This window comes from Eucyclogobius newberryi, unplaced genomic scaffold (genome assembly GCF_026437365.1).
Source record: "Eucyclogobius newberryi isolate DKJ021-1_F unplaced genomic scaffold, fEucNew1.0.hap1 SCAF_12, whole genome shotgun sequence".
NCBI lineage: Eukaryota > Metazoa > Chordata > Actinopteri > Gobiiformes > Gobiidae > Eucyclogobius > Eucyclogobius newberryi.
In genome coordinates this window covers 2,472,770-2,492,024 of record NW_027315746.1, presented here as the reverse complement: position 1 = coordinate 2,492,024, position 19,255 = coordinate 2,472,770, and the positions used below count along the sequence as shown (strand labels likewise).

General features: G+C 46.4%; 2 protein-coding genes and 2 long non-coding RNA genes across 13 annotated transcripts in view; 1 reads left to right on the top strand and 3 right to left on the bottom strand.

Annotated features, from left to right (window-relative positions):
- Positions 1-19,255, bottom strand: part of LOC140355925 (disks large-associated protein 1-like) — a 92,261-nt gene that overhangs the window by 44,515 nt on the left and 28,491 nt on the right. For 6 of the 7 annotated variants that reach the window (XM_072440577.1, XM_072440581.1, XM_072440578.1 and 3 more), the window contains exon 2: positions 14,528-16,131. In XM_072440577.1, the coding sequence (XP_072296678.1) occupies positions 14,528-16,054 (1,527 nt within the window). In that variant the 5' untranslated portion in view covers positions 16,055-16,131. The remainder of the gene's footprint in view (positions 1-14,527; positions 16,132-19,255) is intronic. The other variant, XM_072440580.1, reaches the window with a different exon arrangement.
- On the bottom strand, positions 10,609-11,522 carry LOC140355927 (uncharacterized). Its single transcript, XR_011926042.1, has 3 exons — positions 11,474-11,522; positions 10,866-10,919; positions 10,609-10,659 (listed from the first exon to the last, which is right to left on the bottom strand). It is a non-coding gene; the product is annotated as an uncharacterized lncRNA (long non-coding RNA).
- LOC140355926 (uncharacterized) lies at positions 11,600-13,597 on the bottom strand. 4 transcript variants are annotated; one of them, XR_011926039.1, is made up of 5 exons: positions 13,561-13,597; positions 13,372-13,393; positions 12,420-12,483; positions 12,193-12,245; positions 11,600-11,665 (listed from the first exon to the last, which is right to left on the bottom strand). It is a non-coding gene; the product is annotated as an uncharacterized lncRNA (long non-coding RNA). The 4 variants fall into 4 exon arrangements; XR_011926040.1 differs by lacking the exon at positions 13,372-13,393 and having other exon boundaries at positions 12,193-12,267; positions 12,420-12,505; positions 13,561-13,596; XR_011926038.1 differs by lacking the exon at positions 13,372-13,393 and having other exon boundaries at positions 12,420-12,505; positions 13,561-13,596.
- LOC140355682 (uncharacterized) overlaps positions 18,223-19,255 on the top strand; it is a 201,693-nt gene continuing 200,660 nt past the window's right edge. The window contains exons 1-2 of the mRNA XM_072440341.1: positions 18,223-18,261; positions 18,907-18,928. Of these exons, the coding sequence (XP_072296442.1) occupies positions 18,223-18,261; positions 18,907-18,928 (61 nt within the window). The remainder of the gene's footprint in view (positions 18,262-18,906; positions 18,929-19,255) is intronic.

Sequence of the window (19,255 nt, the reverse complement as noted above, 5' to 3'; positions counted from 1 at the left end):
TATTTGATCATCATATATCATTGAAGTTCTCTTAATCTTGTGACAGAGCTCTACAGCCTCATGCTCTTAGTATGAATGCATCTAGTCCCTGTGAGCTAAAAACGCGTCCTTAATAGCCGTACGTTTGCAAAGTCGCTGTCATGTTTAGCTCCTTGCCATATCTGTCGTCGTCGTCATAGTTACCACTCTAGATGTGCAGAACATTCCGATGCTGCATGTGAACACACTCAGAAGCATGGTTCTGCCCTGGTTCAGTCCTGGTTCAGACCTGGTTCAGTCCTGGTTCAGTCCTGGTTTAGTCCTTGTTCAGTCCTGGTTTAGTCCTTGTTCAGTCCTGGTTTAGTCCTGGTTTAGTCCTGGTTCAGTCCTGGTTTAGTCCTTGTTCAGTCCTGGTTTAGTCCTGGTTTAGTCCTGGTTCAGTCCTGGTTTAGTCCTGGTTCAGTCCTGGTTTAGTCCTGGTTCAGACCTGGTTCAGTCCTGGTTTAGTCCTGGTTCAGACCTGGTTTAGTCCTGGTTCAGTCCTGGTTTAGTCCTTGTTCAGTCCTGGTTTAGTCCTTGTTCTGTCCTGGTTCAGTCCTGGTTTAGTCCTTGTTCAGTCCTGGTTTAGTCCTTGTTCAGTCCTGGTTTAGTCCTGGTTCAGTCCTGGTTTAGTCCTGGTTCAGTCCTGGTTTAGTCCAGGTTCAGACCTGGTTCAGTCCTGGTTCAGTCCTGGTTCAGTCCTGGTTTAGTCCTGGTTTAGTCCTGGTTTAGTCCTGGTTTAGTCCTGGTTTAGTCCTGGTTCAGTCCTGGTTTAGTCCTTGTTTAGTCCTGGTTTAGTCCTGGTTTAGTCCTGGTTTAGTCCTGGTTCAGTCCTGGTTTAGTCCTGGTTCAGTCCTGGTTTAGTCCAGGTTCAGACCTGGTTCAGTCCTGGTTCAGTCCTGGTTCAGTCCTGGTTTAGTCCTGGTTTAGTCCTGGTTTAGTCCTGGTTCAGTCCTGGTTTAGTCCTTGTTCAGTCCTGGTTTAGTCCTGGTTTAGTCCTGGTTTAGTCCTGGTTTAGTCCTGGTTCAGTCCTGGTTTAGACCTGGTTCAGTCCTGGTTTAGTCCTGGTTTAGTCCTGGTTTAGTCCTGGTTTAGTCCTGGTTCAGTCCTGGTTTAGTCCTGGTTCAGTCCTGGTTTAGTCCAGGTTCAGACCTGGTTCAGTCCTGGTTCAGTCCTGGTTCAGTCCTGGTTTAGTCCTGGTTTAGTCCTGGTTTAGTCCAGGTTCAGACCTGGTTCAGTCCTGGTTCAGTCCTGGTTCAGTCCTGGTTTAGTCCTGGTTTAGTCCTGGTTTAGTCCTGGTTTAGTCCTGGTTTAGTCCTGGTTCAGTCCTGGTTTAGTCCTTGTTCAGTCCTGGTTTAGTCCTGGTTTAGTCCTGGTTTAGTCCTGGTTTAGTCCTGGTTCAGTCCTGGTTTAGTCCTGGTTCAGTCCTGGTTTAGTCCTGGTTTAGTCCTGGTTTAGACCTGGTTCAGTCCTGGTTTAGTCCTGGTTCAGTCCTGGTTTAGTCCAGGTTCAGACCTGGTTCAGTCCTGGTTCAGTCCTGGTTTAGTCCAGGTTCAGACCTGGTTCAGTCCTGGTTTAGTCCTGGTTCAGACCTGGTTCAGTCCTGGTTCAGTCCGTGGGGGTAGGATCTCTCCTTCACAGTGGATCTCCTCAAGGTTCCTACTTCTCCCCGCTTTTGTTCTGTACTCACACAGACACACTTTTCTGCTTCTCCATTATTGACCACTGACTGTTTCATTGTGTGATTTTCTAACTTTCTGCCGGTAAAATCAACAGTTTTGCTCAGCCCTGCGAGGCGACAGCTGCTGTGATTTTTTCGGGCTTTTCAAAAAGAATGTGAACTGAACCGACCTAAATCCAAAGGTGAAACTGCAGACTCATCATGACCAGTCCGCCGCCTCGCTGACCCTGTAGACGGGGTTCGGATTAAGATGTTCAAGATTAAAGCGGCAACAACTTTATTCCTCTCCGCTGCTCACGCAAAGGGTCTCAAACTGTGGTCAAGGTACAACTGGTGGCTTGTGAGCTTTTGCGGGTCAGACTTTCAGTTGCAAAAAACACTTATTTCACATGAACAAATCACAAGTCTACGATTGCTTACAGCTTGCCAATATCGCTCTATAATTTACCGATTAATTACAGGCAGCACATGACAATTATTCACCCCTGTTGGTTCTACGTTCGCATTGTACCAGTGTTCACGGGTTTCAGGCAAACGATTCCTTTCTGACTTGACGGATCTCGTGAGGACCGTTCGACCGTTCAAAGGACGTGCCAAATCCTTCAAGTCAGGAAAGAATCTGTGCCTGAAATCCACCTAGAGCGGCGCAATAATCCAGTCACTCCAGTCACTCAAACTCACTCACACACATCGCACTTTTAACACGGCAGATTAAACACATTTCAATCAGAATCAATGACAAATGTGGCAGTTTCACAAACGTCCCTCAGGCCAGTCAAAATGTTTCATGTTTAGCAATCGAGTAAATCAAAATGAGTATTGTCTGTGTGGGAATATATATTGATTTTGCAGACAACAAATCTCTCAAATTAACGAGACGGTCATATTTGTACGTTTTGAGTGACAGTTTGACTCTTGGCACAGGAGGAGGCCGGCCGAAGGTGCTTTGGTGAATCTGCTCCACAGAAAGTGCAGGAGAAACACATCAGGAGAAAGTATGGAGCCTACAGAGAGTAAGGCCGCTATGGACTACTGCGCTTACTGCTCTACACACAGGAAACCACAGCACGAGCAAGGAGGGAGGAAGAGGAGGGCCAGGAGGGAGGAAGAGGAGGGCCAAAGTCCACAACGTGAAGGAGGGAGGAAGAGGAGGGCCAGGGGGGAGGAAGAGGAGGGCCAAAGTCCACAACGTGAAGGAGGGAGGAAAAGGAGGGCCAGGGGGGAGGAAGAGGAGAGCCAAGGGAGAGGAAAAGGAGGGCCAGGAGGGAGGAAGAGGAAGGCCAGGGGGGAGGAAGAGGAGGGCCAGGAGGGAGGAAGAGGAAGGCCAGGGGGGAGGAAGAGGAGGGCCAGGAGGGAGGAAGAGGAAGGCCAGGGGGGAGGAAGAGGAGGAGGGCCAGGGGGGAGGAAGAGGAGAGCCAAGGGGGAGGAAGAGGAGGGCCAGGAGGGAGGAAGAGCAGGGCCAGGGTCCACAAGGTAAAGAAGTGAGGAAGAGGAGGGCCAGGGTCTACAAAGTAAAGGAGGGGGGAAGAGGAGGACCAGGGTCCACTAAGTAGAAGAAGGAGGAAGAGGAGGGCAAGAATCGACAAAGTAAAAGAAAGGAGTAGTTTAAAAAGAAACAAAAAACTGAAGCCTTCAAAATAAAAGGACCAAAGGAGGGGCCAGGTGCAGTCAAAGTAAAGGTGAAGGAGGAGGTGAGTGAGGGAGAGGCGGGGCTACGCTAGAGCAGTGTTTCTTCTAAAGCTGTGGACACACGAGGACTGTGTTTGAAATGCCACTGGAGGTTTGAAATAGGAATTATTTTTATTGTATATTTTAAGACCTGTTCAAGTCCTGTTTAGTTCTGATTTATGAAGTTAACATTTATGAATGAAATTTCCCCCTGTGTGGACAATAAAGGATTATCTTATTTAGTTTTATCCACCTAATCCTGGTTTAGTTAGACCTGGTTTAGTCCTGGTTTAGTCCTGGTTTAGACCTGGTTTAGACCTGGTTTAGTCCTGGTTTAGTCCTGGTTTAGACCTGGTTTAGACCTGGTTTGGACCTGGTTTAGACCTGGTTTAGTCCTGGTTTAGTCCTGGTTTAGTCCTGGTTTAGACCTGGTTTAGACCTGGTTTGGACCTGGTTCAGTCCTGGTTTAGTCCTGGTTTAGTCCTGGTTTAGACCTGGTTTGGACCTGGTTCAGTCCTGGTTTAGTCCTGGTTTAGACCTGGTTTGGACCTGGTTCAGTCCTGGTTTAGTCTTGGTTTAGTCCTGGTTCATTTTACATGAAAATACTAGTGCTCTTACGTTTCTCACTTTCGCACAAAGCAACACGTTCTGTTTTTATCGCGGCGTGGACTTCCTCTTCCTCGTCCAGCCGCTCAGAATTCAGATTCAGATTCGTTTGTGATTCTTTGGTTCTCGTGTGTCCACAGTCTTCAAACCAGTGTCGTCCATTTCAAACCGGCCTCTACAGAAACGTGATGTCATGTATGTGGTGAGAATCAACCCAGATGCACAGGTTTGATCATTAAAGTGTGTTTAAAGGTGCAACCTGTAACTTTTCTGGTGAAGAAGCTTTGTCTGAGTTTGACGGTTGAATCTATCTTTTTCCCTGTTCGTTTCTTGTTACGTTCCTTTAGAAACCGTCGTTTGGCACGACTTCCCGTGTCGTCGCGTCAAGTGCGGTTTGGGTCGGATCGTGGAGATGACTGAAAGGTTTTCGAGAGCGTTTGCCGGTTTCACGCAAAGTTTGATGATAAAAAAAAACGTTTTCTAGTGAGACGAAGACGGTTTTTGACGGTTTGATTTTTGTCATAAAGTTCTGGGGAAGAGAAGGTTCAGTCGATCAATGCCTTCGTTAATCGAGATTTGTATAAGTTTATTAGTTAGCCGGAGTTAGCCAGAGTTAGCCTGAGTTGGCCGGAGTTAGTTGGAGTTAGTTGGAGTTAGCCTGAGTTAGCCGGAGTTAGCCTGAATTAGCCGGAGTTAGCCTGAGTTAGCCGGAGTTAGCCTGAGTTAGCCGGAGTTAGCCTGAATAAGCTGGAGTTAGCCTGAGTTAGCCGGAGTTAGCCTGAGTTAGCCGGAGTTAGCCTGAGTTAGCTGGAGTTAGCCTGAGTTAGCCGGAGTTATCCGGAGTTGGCCGGAGTTATCCGGAGTTATCCGGAGTTAGCCTGAGTTAGCCAGAGTTAGCCAGAGTTAGCCAGAGTTGGCCGGAGTTAGTTGGAGTTAGTTGGAGTTAGCCTGAGTTAGCCGGAGTTAGCCTGAATTAGCCGGAGTTAGCCTGAGTTAGCCGGAGTTAGCCTGAGTTAGCCGGAGTTAGCCTGAATAAGCTGGAGTTAGCCTGAGTTAGCCGGAGTTAGCCTGAGTTAGCCGGAGTTAGCCTGAGTTAGCTGGAGTTAGCCTGAGTTAGCCGGAGTTATCCGGAGTTGGCCGGAGTTATCCGGAGTTATCCGGAGTTAGCCTGAGTTAGCCAGAGTTAGCCAGAGTTAGCCAGAGTTGGCCGGAGTTGGCCGGAGTTATCCGGAGTTAGCCTGAGTTAGCCTGAGTTAGCAGTTAGCCGGAGATAGCCGGAGTTTTGAGAGAAAATCATGACTTTATTCTACTTTGAGTCAATTAAATGTGTCGTTGACAAATCGTTTTCTGTGTAAATAGCTGTTTTTCATTATTTCCTTCGTCTTTCTTCTAGTTTAAAGAGCTTTTTCCAGAGCCACATACATTAAAATGAGAAAAGCTGGGTAATTCCACTTAAAACGCCCTGCAACCCCTCCACAGATCTGAGCCGGACAGATGGATAGGTTTAATGACTCCACTGACACAAACTCCAGAAAGGTTACACAGTGGCACCTTTAAACCAAACCGTAAGGATCAGGCTGAAGTTTCCCTTTCCAGTAACGTTTGGTCTGTGCAGAACAAAAAAAAGGATGAACGCTCGGATCGATTCGCTTTTCACATCTACTGACAGCAGCCAAAGGAAAGCTCCGAGCAGGCGCCCACAGAGCCTTTCAAACCACGAGCCACTGACGCTTGGAAGCAGGTTTGAACACGTCCAGAGCCAGATCTCTCGACGTGGACAACGGCTCACGACGAACGAGACCGACAAACGTCTCAAGAAGAAGAGGATATTACGCTCTTCACCGTTCGTTTCTCTTCTACAAGTGACAAAAGCTTCGACGATGTGAAATGATCTGAACATTTGAGTTTCTTACAATTCCTGTTTCTCCTTTTCGTGTCCATCCTTTGAAAATGGCAGGTGTTGTGCTTTATCTAAGTCAGATTTTGTTACACTGGCTTCACATTATGAATCATTTGCAGAAGCTTACCGAATACTTTTACTCGTCTCCATAACAACAAGACATTTGAATTAGAATAGAAATAAAAAGGCCGTGCAGTCAAACGCTGTTGTTGTTTTGTTTGTGTCTTACATTTGACCTTGAGTAATAAAACGAGCAACAACAGTAAATATCGAACTTTCAGCTCGAATTTCTGAAGTTTGATGAGACGAAACTAAAATGTCGTATTTTTGATCAGATTTAACAAATGTTTATGATGTTTATATGTGGAGCATTTATGGTCATTCCGGTGCTAACTTGTAAATAAACCTGTCGATCTGTGAATATGTTTTAAATGTATATATTGTATAAGTTAAAGTACTTGCAGTCTGTTTATACTCTAGTTTAGCTGATAAAACTTTATTGTATTGACACTAGGGATATTTCGGTTAAAAGACAATTATACACGTCTTAATTCAAACACTATCAGATGAAGACAAAACCAAGACTAGTCAAGGCCAACGTGGGACTTATTATGGAAAATCATGAATAAAATCTGCTTTGATTGTTTTTGTCCGGTGGCGTTTGCTGTTTTCATATATTTAGTACTTATTGTGATATGATTATTGTGTTGGACAATATTAGCGCAGCCCTGATTGATACTGATATTTTGTGATTTTATAGTAACACTTCTGAAAAAAAAAAGCAGAATGTTGATTTATTAGACGATGTGAATGAAAGTGATAAAAGGATTTTGCCGTATTTTCCGGACTATAAGTCGCACATTTTTTCATAGTTTGGGCCGAGGCGCGACTCATATGTGATATTATTCATTATTTTCACACTGACGACCACAAGAGGGCGCTCTAGGCTCTAAGCGACGCAGAAGAAGAATCTGCACTTCCTCTTCCTCTGGAGTTTGTGGAGTTGTTTAGAAGTGACACAGAGGAAGAAGAATTCAATGGATTTAGTGATTTGGGGTAAAACTGATGCTTTGCTAAACTTGTTAGCATGTTCTTTATGCTATAGTTATCTGAAAAACTGTTCATATGTTACGTTAACATACCAGACACTTACCACAGTTCTGTCTGTGCCTCATGTAGCTGAAGGTGTTAGCGTTAGCATACGTCATGTAGCTGAAGGCGTTAGCCTTAGCATACGTCATGTAGCTGAAGGTGTTAGCATACGTCATGTAGCTGAAGGTGTTAGCATTAGCATACGTCATGTAGCTGAAGGTGTTAGCGTTAGCATGCGTCATGTAGCTGAAGGTGTTAGCGTTAGCGTACGTCATGTAGCTGAAGGTGTTAGCGTTAGCATACGTCATGTAGCTGAAGGTGTTAGCGTTAGCATACGTCATGTAGCTGAAGGTGTTAGCGTTAGCATACGTCATGTAGCTAAAGCTGCGCCAACTGGGTGTTGAGGGCTCTGCACTTGACTGGCTCACATCCTACCTCACCAACAGGCAAGAGTTCATTTCCCTCTCCGGGCACTCATCCACCCTCTCCCCAGTAACGCAGGGGTTCCCCCAGGGCTCAGTCCTCGGCCCCCTCCTCTTCATCTGCTACATCTTCCCCCTTGGTCACATCCTCCGCCAACTCAACCTGGACTTTCACTGCTACGCTGACGACACCCAGATATACCTCACCACCAAATCCACCCAAAACCCTCTCCTCAGCCACACCCAAACCCTCCCCTCACCCACACCCTCCCCTCACCCAAAACCCTCCCCTCAGCCACATCCAAACCTGCATCTCTACAATAAAATCATGGCTCACTCTCAACTTCCTCAAACTGAACAGTGACAAAACAGAGCTCCTCCTCATTGGCACCAAATCCACTCTCAATAAAACTGGTCCCTTTTCACTCAGCATCGACACCTCGACCATCACCCCCTCTACCCTGGTACGCAATCTCGGTGTCATCATGGACCCCACCCTCTCCTTCACTCCCCATGTCAGCCACATCGTCAAGACCTCATACTTCCACCTCCGCCGCATCGCCAAAATCCGACACTGCCTCACCCTCCCCGCTGCTGAATCCCTCATCCATGCCTTCATCTCCTCCCGCCTTGACTACTGCACCTCCCTCCTCACTGGCATCTCCTCCCATTCCCTCCACAGACTCCAAATGGTCCAAAACTCCGCTGCCCTCCTCCTCACCCACACCCGCCTCCTCACCCACACCCGCCTCCTCACCCACACCCGCCTACTCACCCACACCCGCCTCCTCACCCACACCCGCCTCCTCACCCACACCCGCCTCCTCACCCACACCCGCCTCCTCACCCACACCCGGTCCCGTGATCACATCACTCCCGTTCTCCGCTCTCTCCACTGGCTCCCCATCAAGCAGCGCATAAACTTTAAAATACTCCTCCTCACCTTCAAAGCTCTTCACCACCTTGCCCCCCCCTACCTGTCTGACCTCCTCATCCCCCACCGCCCCACCCGAGCTCTCCGATCCTCCTCCTCTTTCACCCTGACTGCACCAACATCCCGACTCAAAACTTTTGGCGACAGAGCATTCTCCCGAACAGCACCCCGACTCTGGAACTCCCTCCCCCAACCTGTCCGCCACTCTCCCTCACTCACAACATTCAAATCCCGCCTAAAAACATACCTCTTCACCCAAGCCTATGACCTCCCCTACCCCTAGCCTCCTCTACCCCATTGCCTCCTCTTCTACCCCCTGTTACATCCCCATCTTTTTCTCTCTACTTCTTCCGTCTTGTTCATTTTATCTGTATATTAATGTGTTCTGTACGTGTTGTCCCCCCTGTCTGTAAATACCCCCCCTTTTTTTTATTATGTTCAGCGTCTTTGGGTCACTGAAAAGCTCTATAGAAGTTATTATTATTATTATTATTAAAGGTGTTAGCGTAAGCATACGTCATGTAGCTGAAGGTGTTAGCGTTAGCATACGTCATGTAGCTGAAGGTGTTAGCGTTAGCATACGTCATGTAGCTGAAGGTGTTAGTGTTAGCATACGTCATGTAGCTGAAGGTGTTAGCGTAAGCATACGTCATGTAGCTGAAGGTGTTAGCATTAGCATACGTCATGTAGCTGAAGGTGTTAGCGTTAGCATACGTCATGTAGCTGAAGGTGTTAGCGTTAGCATACGTACACCTATTCACCATGTTCTCTCATCCGTTATTATTTTAAACTGCATTTAAACATGAAATGTCTGTTCTTGGTTTTGGATTTTATCAAATAAATTCCCCCATAAAATGCGACTTATATGTGTTTTTTTCTTCTCTGTTATGCATTTTTTGGCTGGTGCGACTTATACTCCGGAAAATACGGTAATAATGGTGAATAATTGTCAAATTATAATTACTTTGTAGAGTAATCCTAACGTTAAATGTGGACATGTGGACCTAGGCCCCACGCTTTTGGGAACCCGGAACCTTCTTTCCTTGAGGCGTGTGTGGCGCGTGTAACTGCCGTTGCCTTGAGGCGTGTGTGGCGCGTGTAACCGCCGTTGCCTCAGACCGTCACTGTGTTCAGTCGTGGATCGTTCCTAATCCTCCTCGAGCCCGAGCGCAAACACAGAATTCACTGACGGATTCTCCCTGAGCCCCAAACAAATGCCACCGGCTTTTCACAAACTCCAGACACAGACGAGACGAGGAGCTGCGCCGGGACGAGCAGACGCCGCGGATTTGAGACGCGCGCGCTGCAAAACGAGGACGTCTCGCGAGCCCGTTTGAAGGACTTTCAGAGTATTTGTCGTATTTTAGCCACAGCTCTGAACCAGGGCCGAGCGTCTGTGTCCCGTGCGTTTCATATACGTACGAAAGGAAGTAGTGGTTGTAGTAGCTGTAACTTAAAGTGCCTTTGACAGGTCGGTTAAGATCAAATATATTGTGAATTTAGCTGAAAATGATCAAAATGTTACTTCAGAATGGCTCGTCTATTGTCGCAGTATACGAGCGCATCTAACGTATTTTGTTTAATTCATGTTCAAAGAGTCAAACAAGTTCTGCATAAACTTGAGTCTCCAAAGTGAAAGTACAAAGTAGTGGTCCAAGAAATGAAGAGTAAAGATGCTTTTGAGGACGCTACTACTGTCTCGACCGGTGGTCCTCAAACTGTGGTACGCGGATTCCTCTCCAGTTCAAAAATGCACTGAAGATACAGTTAGTTTAATGCGCAATATTTTGTCTTATTTTGGCTTTGGCCTGGTATAAAACTGTAAAGTCATCATGTAGTCCTTTCAGACCTCTCTTTTAGCAGAGTTTAGACCTGGAGTAGACCTGTTTAAGACCTGTTTTAGACCTGTTTTAGACCTGTTTAAGACCTGTTTTAGACCTGTTTTAGACCTGTTTAAGACCTGTTTAAGACCTGTTTGGACCTGTTTGGACCTGTTTGGACCTGTTTGGACCTGTTTGGACATGTTTGGACCTGTTTGGACCTGTTTAAGACCTGTTTTAGAACTGTTTAAGACCTGTTTTAGAACTGTTTTAGACCTGTTTTAGACCTGTTTTAGACCTGTTTAAGACCTGTTTTAGACCTGTTTAAGACCTGTTTAAGACCTGTTTGGACCTGTTTGGACCTGTTTGGACCTGTTTGGACATGTTTGGGCCTGTTTGGACCTGTTTAGACCTGTTTTAGACCTGTTTTAGACCTGTTTAAGACCTGTTTGGACCTGTTTGGACCTGTTTGGACCTGTTTTAGACCTGTTTGGACCTGTATTAGACCTGTTTTAGACCTGTTTAAGACCTGTTTAAGACCTGTTTAAGACCTGTTTAAGACCTGTTTGGACATGTTTGGACCTGTTTGGACCTGTTTGGACCTGTTTGGACCTGTTTGGACCTGTTTGGACCTGTTTAGGCCTGTTTAGACCTGTTTAGACCTGTTTAGACTTGTTTAGACTTGTTTAGACCTGTTTTAGACCTGTTTGGACCTGTTTTAGACCTGTTTTAGACCTGTTTGGACCTGTTTTAGACCTGTTTTAGACCTGTTTTAGACCTGTTTAGACCTGTTTTAGACCTGTCTTAGACCTGTTTTAGACCTGGTTTAGACCTGGTTTAGACCTGTTTAGACCTGTTTAGACCTGTTTAGACCTGTTTAGACCTGTTTAGACCTGTTTAGACCTGTTTAAGACCTGTTTAAGACCTGTTTAAGACCTGTTTAAGACCTGTTTGGACCTGTTTGGACCTGTTTGGACCTGTTTAGACCTGTTTGGACCTGTTTGGACCTGTTTTAGACCTGTTTTAGACCTGTTTTAGACCGGTTTAAGACCTGTTTAAGACCTGTTTGGACCTGTTTGGACCTGTTTGGACATGTTTGGACCTGTTTGGACCTGTTTAGACCTGTTTTAGACCTGTTTTAGACCTGTTTTAGACCTGTCTTAGACCTGTTTTAGACCTGTTTTAGACCTGGTTTAGACCTGTTTAGACCTGTTTAGACCTGTTTAGACCTGTTTAGACCTGTTTAGACCTGTTTAAGACCTGTTTAAGACCTGTTTGGACCTGTTTGGACCTGTTTAGACCTGTTTAGACCTGTTTGGACCTGTTTTAGACCTGTTTTAGACCGGTTTAAGACCTGTTTAAGGCCTGTTTTAGACCTGTTTTAGACCTGTTTAAGACCTGTTTAAGACCTGTTTGGACCTGTTTGGACATGTTTGGACATGTTTGGACCTGTTTGGACCTGTTTAGACCTGTTTTAGACCTGTTTTAGACCTGTTTTAGACCTGGTTTGGACCTGTTTTAGACCTGTTTTAGACCGGTTTAAGACCTGTTTAAGGCCTGTTTGGACCTGTTTGGACATGTTTGGACATGTTTGGACCTGTTTGGACCTGTTTAGACCTGTTTTAGACCTGTTTTAGACCTGTTTTAGACCTGTTTTAGACCGGTTTAAGACCTGTTTAAGGCCTGTTTTAGACCTGTTTTAGACCTGTTTAAGACCTGTTTAAGACCTGTTTAAGACTTGTTTAGACCCGTTTTAGACCTGTTTAGACCGGTTTAGACCTGTTTTAGACCTGTTTTAGACCTGTTTAGACCTGTTTAGACCTGTTTTAGACCTGTTTTAGACCTGTTTGGACCTGTTTGGACCTGTTTGGACCTGTTTGGACATGTTTGGGCCTGTTTGGACCTGTTTAGACCTGTTTTAGACCTGTTTTAGACCTGTTTAAGACCTGTTTGGACCTGTTTGGACCTGTTTAAGACCTGTTTAAGACCTGTTTAAGACCTGTTTAAGACCTGTTTAAGACCTGTTTAGACCTGTTTGGACCTGTTTGGACCTGTTTGGACCTGTTTTAGACCTGTTTGGACCTGTTTTAGACCTGTTTTAGACCTGTTTAAGACCTGTTTAAGACCTGTTTAAGACCTGTTTGGACCTGTTTGGACCTGTTTGGACCTGTTTGGACCTGTTTGGACCTGTTTGGACCTGTTTGGACCTGTTTGGACCTGTTTAGGCCTGTTTAGACCTGTTTTAGACCTGTTTAGACTTGTTTAGACTTGTTTAGACCTGTTTTAGACCTGTTTGGACCTGTTTTAGACCTGTTTTAGACCTGTTTGGACCTGTTTTAGACCTGTTTTAGACCTGTTTTAGACCTGTTTAGACCTGTTTTAGACCTGTCTTAGACCTGTTTTAGACCTGGTTTAGACCTGGTTTAGACCTGTTTAGACCTGTTTAGACCTGTTTAGACCTGTTTAAGACCTGTTTAAGACCTGTTTAAGACCTGTTTGGACCTGTTTGGACCTGTTTAGACCTGTTTAGACCTGTTTGGACCTGTTTTAGACCTGTTTTAGACCGGTTTAAGACCTGTTTAAGGCCTGTTTTAGACCTGTTTTAGACCTGTTTTAGACCTGTTTGGACCTGTTTGGACATGTTTGGACCTGTTTGGACCTGTTTGGACCTGTTTAGACCTGTTTTAGACCTGTTTTAGACCTGTCTTAGACCTGTTTTAGACCTGGTTTAGACCTGGTTTAGACCTGGTTTAGACCTGTTTAGACCTGTTTAGACCTGTTTAGACCTGTTTAAGACCTGTTTAAGACCTGTTTGGACCTGTTTGGACCTGTTTGGACCTGTTTAGACCTGTTTAGACCTGTTTGGACCTGTTTTAGACCTGTTTTAGACCGGTTTAAGACCTGTTTAAGGCCTGTTTTAGACCTGTTTTAGACCTGTTTAAGACCTGTTTAAGACCTGTTTGGACCTGTTTGGACATGTTTGGACATGTTTGGACCTGTTTGGACCTGTTTAGACCTGTTTAGACCTGTTTGGACCTGTTTTAGACCTGTTTTAGACCGGTTTAAGACCTGTTTAAGGCCTGTTTTAGACCTGTTTTAGACCTGTTTAAGACCTGTTTAAGACTTGTTTAGACCCGTTTTAGACCTGTTTAGACCTGTTTAGACCTGTTTAGACCTGTTTTAGACCTGTTTTAGACCTGTTTTAGACCTGTTTTAGACCGGTTTAAGACCTGTTTAAGGCCTGTTTTAGACCTGTTTTAGACCTGTTTAAGACCTGTTTAAGACCTGTTTGGACCTGTTTGGACATGTTTGGACATGTTTGGACCTGTTTGGACCTGTTTAGACCTGTTTAGACCTGTTTGGACCTGTTTTAGACCGGTTTAAGACCTGTTTAAGACTTGTTTAGACCCGTTTTAGACCTGTTTGGACCTGTTTTAGACCTGTTTTAGACCGGTTTAAGACCTGTTTAAGGCCTGTTTTAGACCTGTTTTAGACCTGTTTAAGACCTGTTTAAGACTTGTTTAGACCCGTTTTAGACCTGTTTAGACCTGTTTAGACCTGTTTAGACCTGTTTTAGACCTGTTTTAGACCTGTTTTAGACCTGGTTTGGACCTGGTTTAGTGGTGTGGTGGTGTGAAAAGTTTGAGAATTTTTCCCCCCAAAAAAGGAGTCAAACTAAATCATATCAGCCGGAGCGGTGCGAAACGTTCAAATCATTTCCTCTCGTTAACCTTGCCAACCAAAAGAGAAACCAACACTTTCACTCAAGTAAGAGGGAAATTGTGGGCTCTGAAAACAAATCTGAGAAATAGCATCTCTTCAAAAGTCACTTATGCAAATGCACGAAGCACCTCTGACTAACAGAAGTAAAACAGCAGAAGCCTTAGTATTGGTCGTGGAACTCTTTTGAAACAACTTTTTAAGGACTGGATTTCCACAAACGGCTGCCACGATGCCTCGTCCGCCTTAGCATCTTCAGTGACTGTTTTTAAATCTCTTTAAAAAAAAACGATTTTTCAGACTTGCTTTTAACTTCGACTGGAATTTTATGCCCTTTTTACCTTGTCTCTTGCCTGTGTGTTTCTTCTGTGGTTTTTGTCACTTCCGTCTGTTGCTGTTTGAATTATCGTTGAATCTCTGTCTTTTTCATTGTGAAGCTCTTTGGATTTTAAATGTACCATACAAATAAAAAATACTAACTTACTCACTTAGGCTCGTTCCATAAAGATGTGTAAATCGCATGAAACAGTTTGAGAATGGACCACGCTGGCTTAGAAGAAACACCGACGTGAGATTGTGAATGGAGGGAGAAGACTACGGTGGTGAAGACTACGGTGGTGATTGAGGGTTTATGGGGGGGGGGGGGACGGTCACGTGTTATTTTACCTGGAGGAAATGCTGCTGCTGACTGGCCTGAGCTTTCACTAGCGCTCTATCTAGGTTTAGGTTACCGGCTGCTGGGCTCTGGGCTCTGGTGCTGAGGTTGGAGAAGACCTCTCTGGCTCTGCTCACCGTTAGACTCGACGACCACGCCCCCTTCTTCTCCCTCCCGTCCGCCAGACTTAACGGCATCAGCGCTCCTCCGCTCGGTCCGCCCCTGTCCCTGTCTCCTCCTCCTCGGTCGCCCCTGTCCATCGGCGTCGGCGTGTTATTGCTGCTGGCGCTAATCCCCGGCGCGTGCGAGTACTTGCTGATGATGTCGTTGCTCCGCGACACCTTGAGCGGCTGGTGGGGGCCGTGCGGCGACGCGGACGGGTGCCCGTGGTGGAGGTGCCCGTGGTGGAGGTGGCCGTGGTGGTGCGACTGCGACGACGACGACGACGGGTGGTGGTGGCCGTGGTGCGAGTGCGAGTGCGCGAGCGGCGTGTGCTCGTTCAGCGTGTTGTACGGGTCCATCATGCCGAAGTACTGCTGCGACTGCGACGCCGTCAGCGGGGTGTGCGTGTAGTCGGAGGGGGGAGGCTGCCCCGGGTAGCGGCTGATCGTCATCGCGATGGGAGACGGCGAGATGGACGGCGTGGGCGACGGCGGCGGCTGCTGTTGGTGGTGCGGGTGGTACAGGCACAGCTCCCGTTCCAAGTTGTCGTCCGAGCTCCAGTAGCCGGACCCGGGGGCGGAGGCGGAGCCGTGCAGCTGGTGGTGGTGGTAGTGCGCGCGGTGTTTGGGTTCGGCGGATCGGCAGCGCTCTCTGCTCTTGCTGCGCTTGCGATGTCGGTTGCCCGCTCCTCCTCCGCCGCCGCCGCCCGGTGTCGACTCCCCGTCCGGACTTGCCCTGGACCCTCCGCCGCCTCCTCCGCCGCCCCTGTCCCCGCCCATGACGCTGACGCTGCCGTTGCTCGCCCCTTTTACGGACGGCGGGTGGTGCGGGCCTTCCAACGAGTGCGATTTCGTGAACAGTTTCTGGACGGAATGGACCAAATGCCGTATCCTGCCCGGGCTGTCGTTGTTGTTGTTGTTCGGCGGCATTCCTCCCCCCGTGTGCGCCACCATGCCCCGTTTGTACTGCAGCGTGTGGTAGCCGTCCCTGGAGAACGACGACTGGCGCTCGAATTCGTAGTTAGCCGGGACTCGCGTCGGCGTTTTGCCTCCGTAGCCGCTTCCGCCGCCGCCTCCTCCGCTTACGTACGGCACGACGGCCATGCACTCGTCTTTGCTGTCCGCGTGGTGGGACGAAGAGGTAGAGAGGCATCTTCGAGGAAAGGTCCCGTACGGCACGATGCTGTTGCTCTCCGAGGGGTAGGGCGAGTGCTGCGGGTTGTAGTAGGACATCTCCGAGGGGCTTGGGATGGGTACGGGCATGTCCATTTGGCTGATGAGGAAGGGCTTGCGGTCCATGTGGTGCCCCATTGGGTCGTAGGAGGGTTCGTAGGAGACCAGCTGGTGATGCGCCCGGCTGCTGGACAAACCCTTCATGTTGGACGAGGGGGCGGCGGGGGTCCACGGAGAGGCTGAGGGGTGGTGGGACTATCCCTGAGAGAAGAGCACGTGACCTGCAACAGAAGACGGAGGACAGGGTTAGAGGGGAGAAGTTTGGATTGGAGGTACATCGAGGGCAGGGCGAAAAATGTATCACAATTTATTTATTTCCTCATGTTGATCAAACGTTAAACGGAGAGTACAGAGACCCTCACCAGACGATCCCAAACACCCGGACGTTCAAGCTAAAGCTGTCATTTAAAGAATTTTATCTTTTTTTCCAGTTGCACAACATCTCAAAGCCTCAGAGGATCATCCACACTTTCATTTCCTTCTCCCTCTCTGCGTTCTTAAGACTCTGTGGATGTCGTTAAAAAGCCCCTAAAAGACTTTAAAACAAGCATTTTGTGACTATGTCCGTGAAATGTGCTGCACAAATAAAGTTGACTTTTTTTTCCGTAATATATGTCGTATATAAGTCGCACCTTTATTCATAGTTTTGGCCGGGGTGCAACTTATACTTACATTTATACTTATTTATTTATACTTATACTCCGGAGCGACTTATATGTGATATTATTTTGTTATTTTCACTCCAGTGCAACTTATTTATGTTTTTTTCTTCTCTATAATGCATTTTTTGGCGACTTATACTCCGGTGCAACTTATAGTCCGGAAACTACGGTACTTCAGCATCAGAAAAGGTTTGTTGCCATTGTCAGTGAACAAAATTCACAAACACAAGAACTTGCTTTGGCGATTCGGTGCAACATGAAACGATGCATTTTTTTATTTTCATTTTTTCAAAAATAAAACATTTCATTCAACATCCATTCCACGGTCATAAACCAAACAGTCTTTTGACCAGCCCAGTTTCTCCCTCTGAAGCCTGAACTCGGCCCCAAACCACACGCTAACAGCTGATTGGCCGCGAATCTCTTGATTAAAAAAACCCTAAGCACGCTGTAAAACCGATGATTAGACACGACTGAATCTTGATCTCGATTCAAATGTAATTATTGGCTCGGCCCTCGGTACATCATCCGTTTAGTGTTAAAATGATTGCGAGAGAAACTGCAGCACAGAGCACCATAAATATGAGTTATGTAAGTGCACCGTAACCTTAACATTTGTGGTGCAAAAGCTGTTATTTACACCTCCAGTTTGAAGAATATCTTAATCAGGCCAAAACGTGTACAAAGTTAGCTGAACGTTACAGTGTCTTCATCAGTCTTTGCACAACTTGGCAGACAAACTTTAACATCTTTGCAGAATTAGTGATGAATGCTCTGGGTTATGTTCAATTTGTCCTCTCAGTAAAACAACAGAATCAAGAATAAAACGTTAAATATAGAGATAATTGCAATCAAACGGTATAATCATCGCCCATAATGACCTGAAAGGCACTCAAACTCCAACATGTGACCGTTATAGAACCAAAAAATGCGGAAAAGACATGTTAAAGCCCAGTTTGTTGCAACTTTCGTAGGCCGCGGTTATTTTATTATTTGGTTTACGGATCCGCCGCACTTAGATTATTGATTTCTACAATATAAATAAAATAAATTGTTATGTATTATTTTTTTTTTGTAAAGTACCGCCGACAACGCAAAATAGCATTAAATGAAATATAAAAAGCGATATTAAGTCAAAAGATAAGAGCGCGTGAGGCAATTTTTCGTCCAAATCCTGCAGGAGTCATTTATTTTGGAAAGTATTGTTGTGACAGAGCGGCTCCGCCCCTAACTGCCCGTTTCCCTGTCTGCTGCGCGCCTTTATATGGCAAATATACATTTTAAACCCGTTTACCACATTTTCTCCAGCGTGTTTTGCCATAACTTAGACTGCACACTTAGAAGCGTCACTTCTACCAATGCAAAACATGCTAAATCTACTGTTACACTCACCTGCGCCCCGCGTCTCCTCGCTCTCCTCCCGTGGTGCGTTTTGTGCAAACCCGGAAGAAAAAATCTTTTGAAATGGAAATTATACTTATATTTCGTCCGCCTGTTCAATATATTTCATTTAAAATCCGTGAACCAAGTAATAAAATAACTGCAAAAGAGATTTGAACAACTTTTACTTCAACTAAAATAGCATTAAAATAGCTCTGCAGTGAGAGGTCGGTCTGTTTAAAAGGCAGTTTTCTGAAGCCGGACACAGAGATGTGGGAGAAATGTCAGAAAGACAAAGCCCGGCAGCCAGTTTAAGACTGCCAATGACTCATGCGATTATTATTGGTGCAAATGTAACAGAAACGGCAGCGGAGAACACGACGCAATTAAAACACGGCATTTGAACGTTTCCTTGTGCGAGGTGATGTTTGTGGCCCTGGATTAGGACTGGATCTGTTCTTTCCTTCAGCTCCAAAAGAAGTCTGTATTCTACTTTCCCCGTTCTTCTTGAGACGAGGTTTTTGGACACGTCGCTGCTTTTTTCGGTGCCGCGTTCACGGTTGATTACATCTGTGGGACGTTTGAGCGCTGGTGGGAGTTACAGCGTCTCCGGGGGATAATTATAGTCAAAGATCCCGCATTAGCGAGCGGAAGTGACTCAAAGTGTGAATGAGTGTGTTTACTGCCTTAGACCCAAATAACGGCTCTAAAAATACACGCCTCTGATGATACTGGAGAGCGCGGGTGAGGAAGGGTGAGGAAGGGTGAGGAAGGGTGAGGAAGGGTGAGGAAGGGTGAGGAAAGGTGAGGAAGGGTGAGGAAGGGTGAGGAAAGGTGAGGAAGGGTGAGGAAGGGTGAGGAAAGGTGAGGAAGGGTGAGGAAGGGTGAGGAAGGGTGAGGAAGGGTGAGGAAGGGTGAGGAAAGGTGAGGAAGGGTGAGGAAGGGTGAGGAAAGGTGAGGAAGGGTGAGACGGCGGGTCAGATATCGGATCGGGGGACTGTCCCACATATCGGTATTTGGCCTCGGACCATGAATTAGGCTATGGCAGCATGTTTAGGCAGCACAGACCTGCACACGCTTTACATCCAGATTATGGCTGTGGTCGACTGACTGAGCATCAGGTCATCAACGACACGGGAAGTGGCTCCAAAAGCTCCAAAAAGTTTTTTAAAAGATGCATCAGCAAATCATATGGGATTAGCAAAAGCTAATGAAGGCATGTTGGGTCAAAGTTCAAGTGTTCTTAAAGAGTGTTTAGTCCTGGTTTAGTCCTGGTTTAGACCTCGTTTTGTCCTGGTTCAGT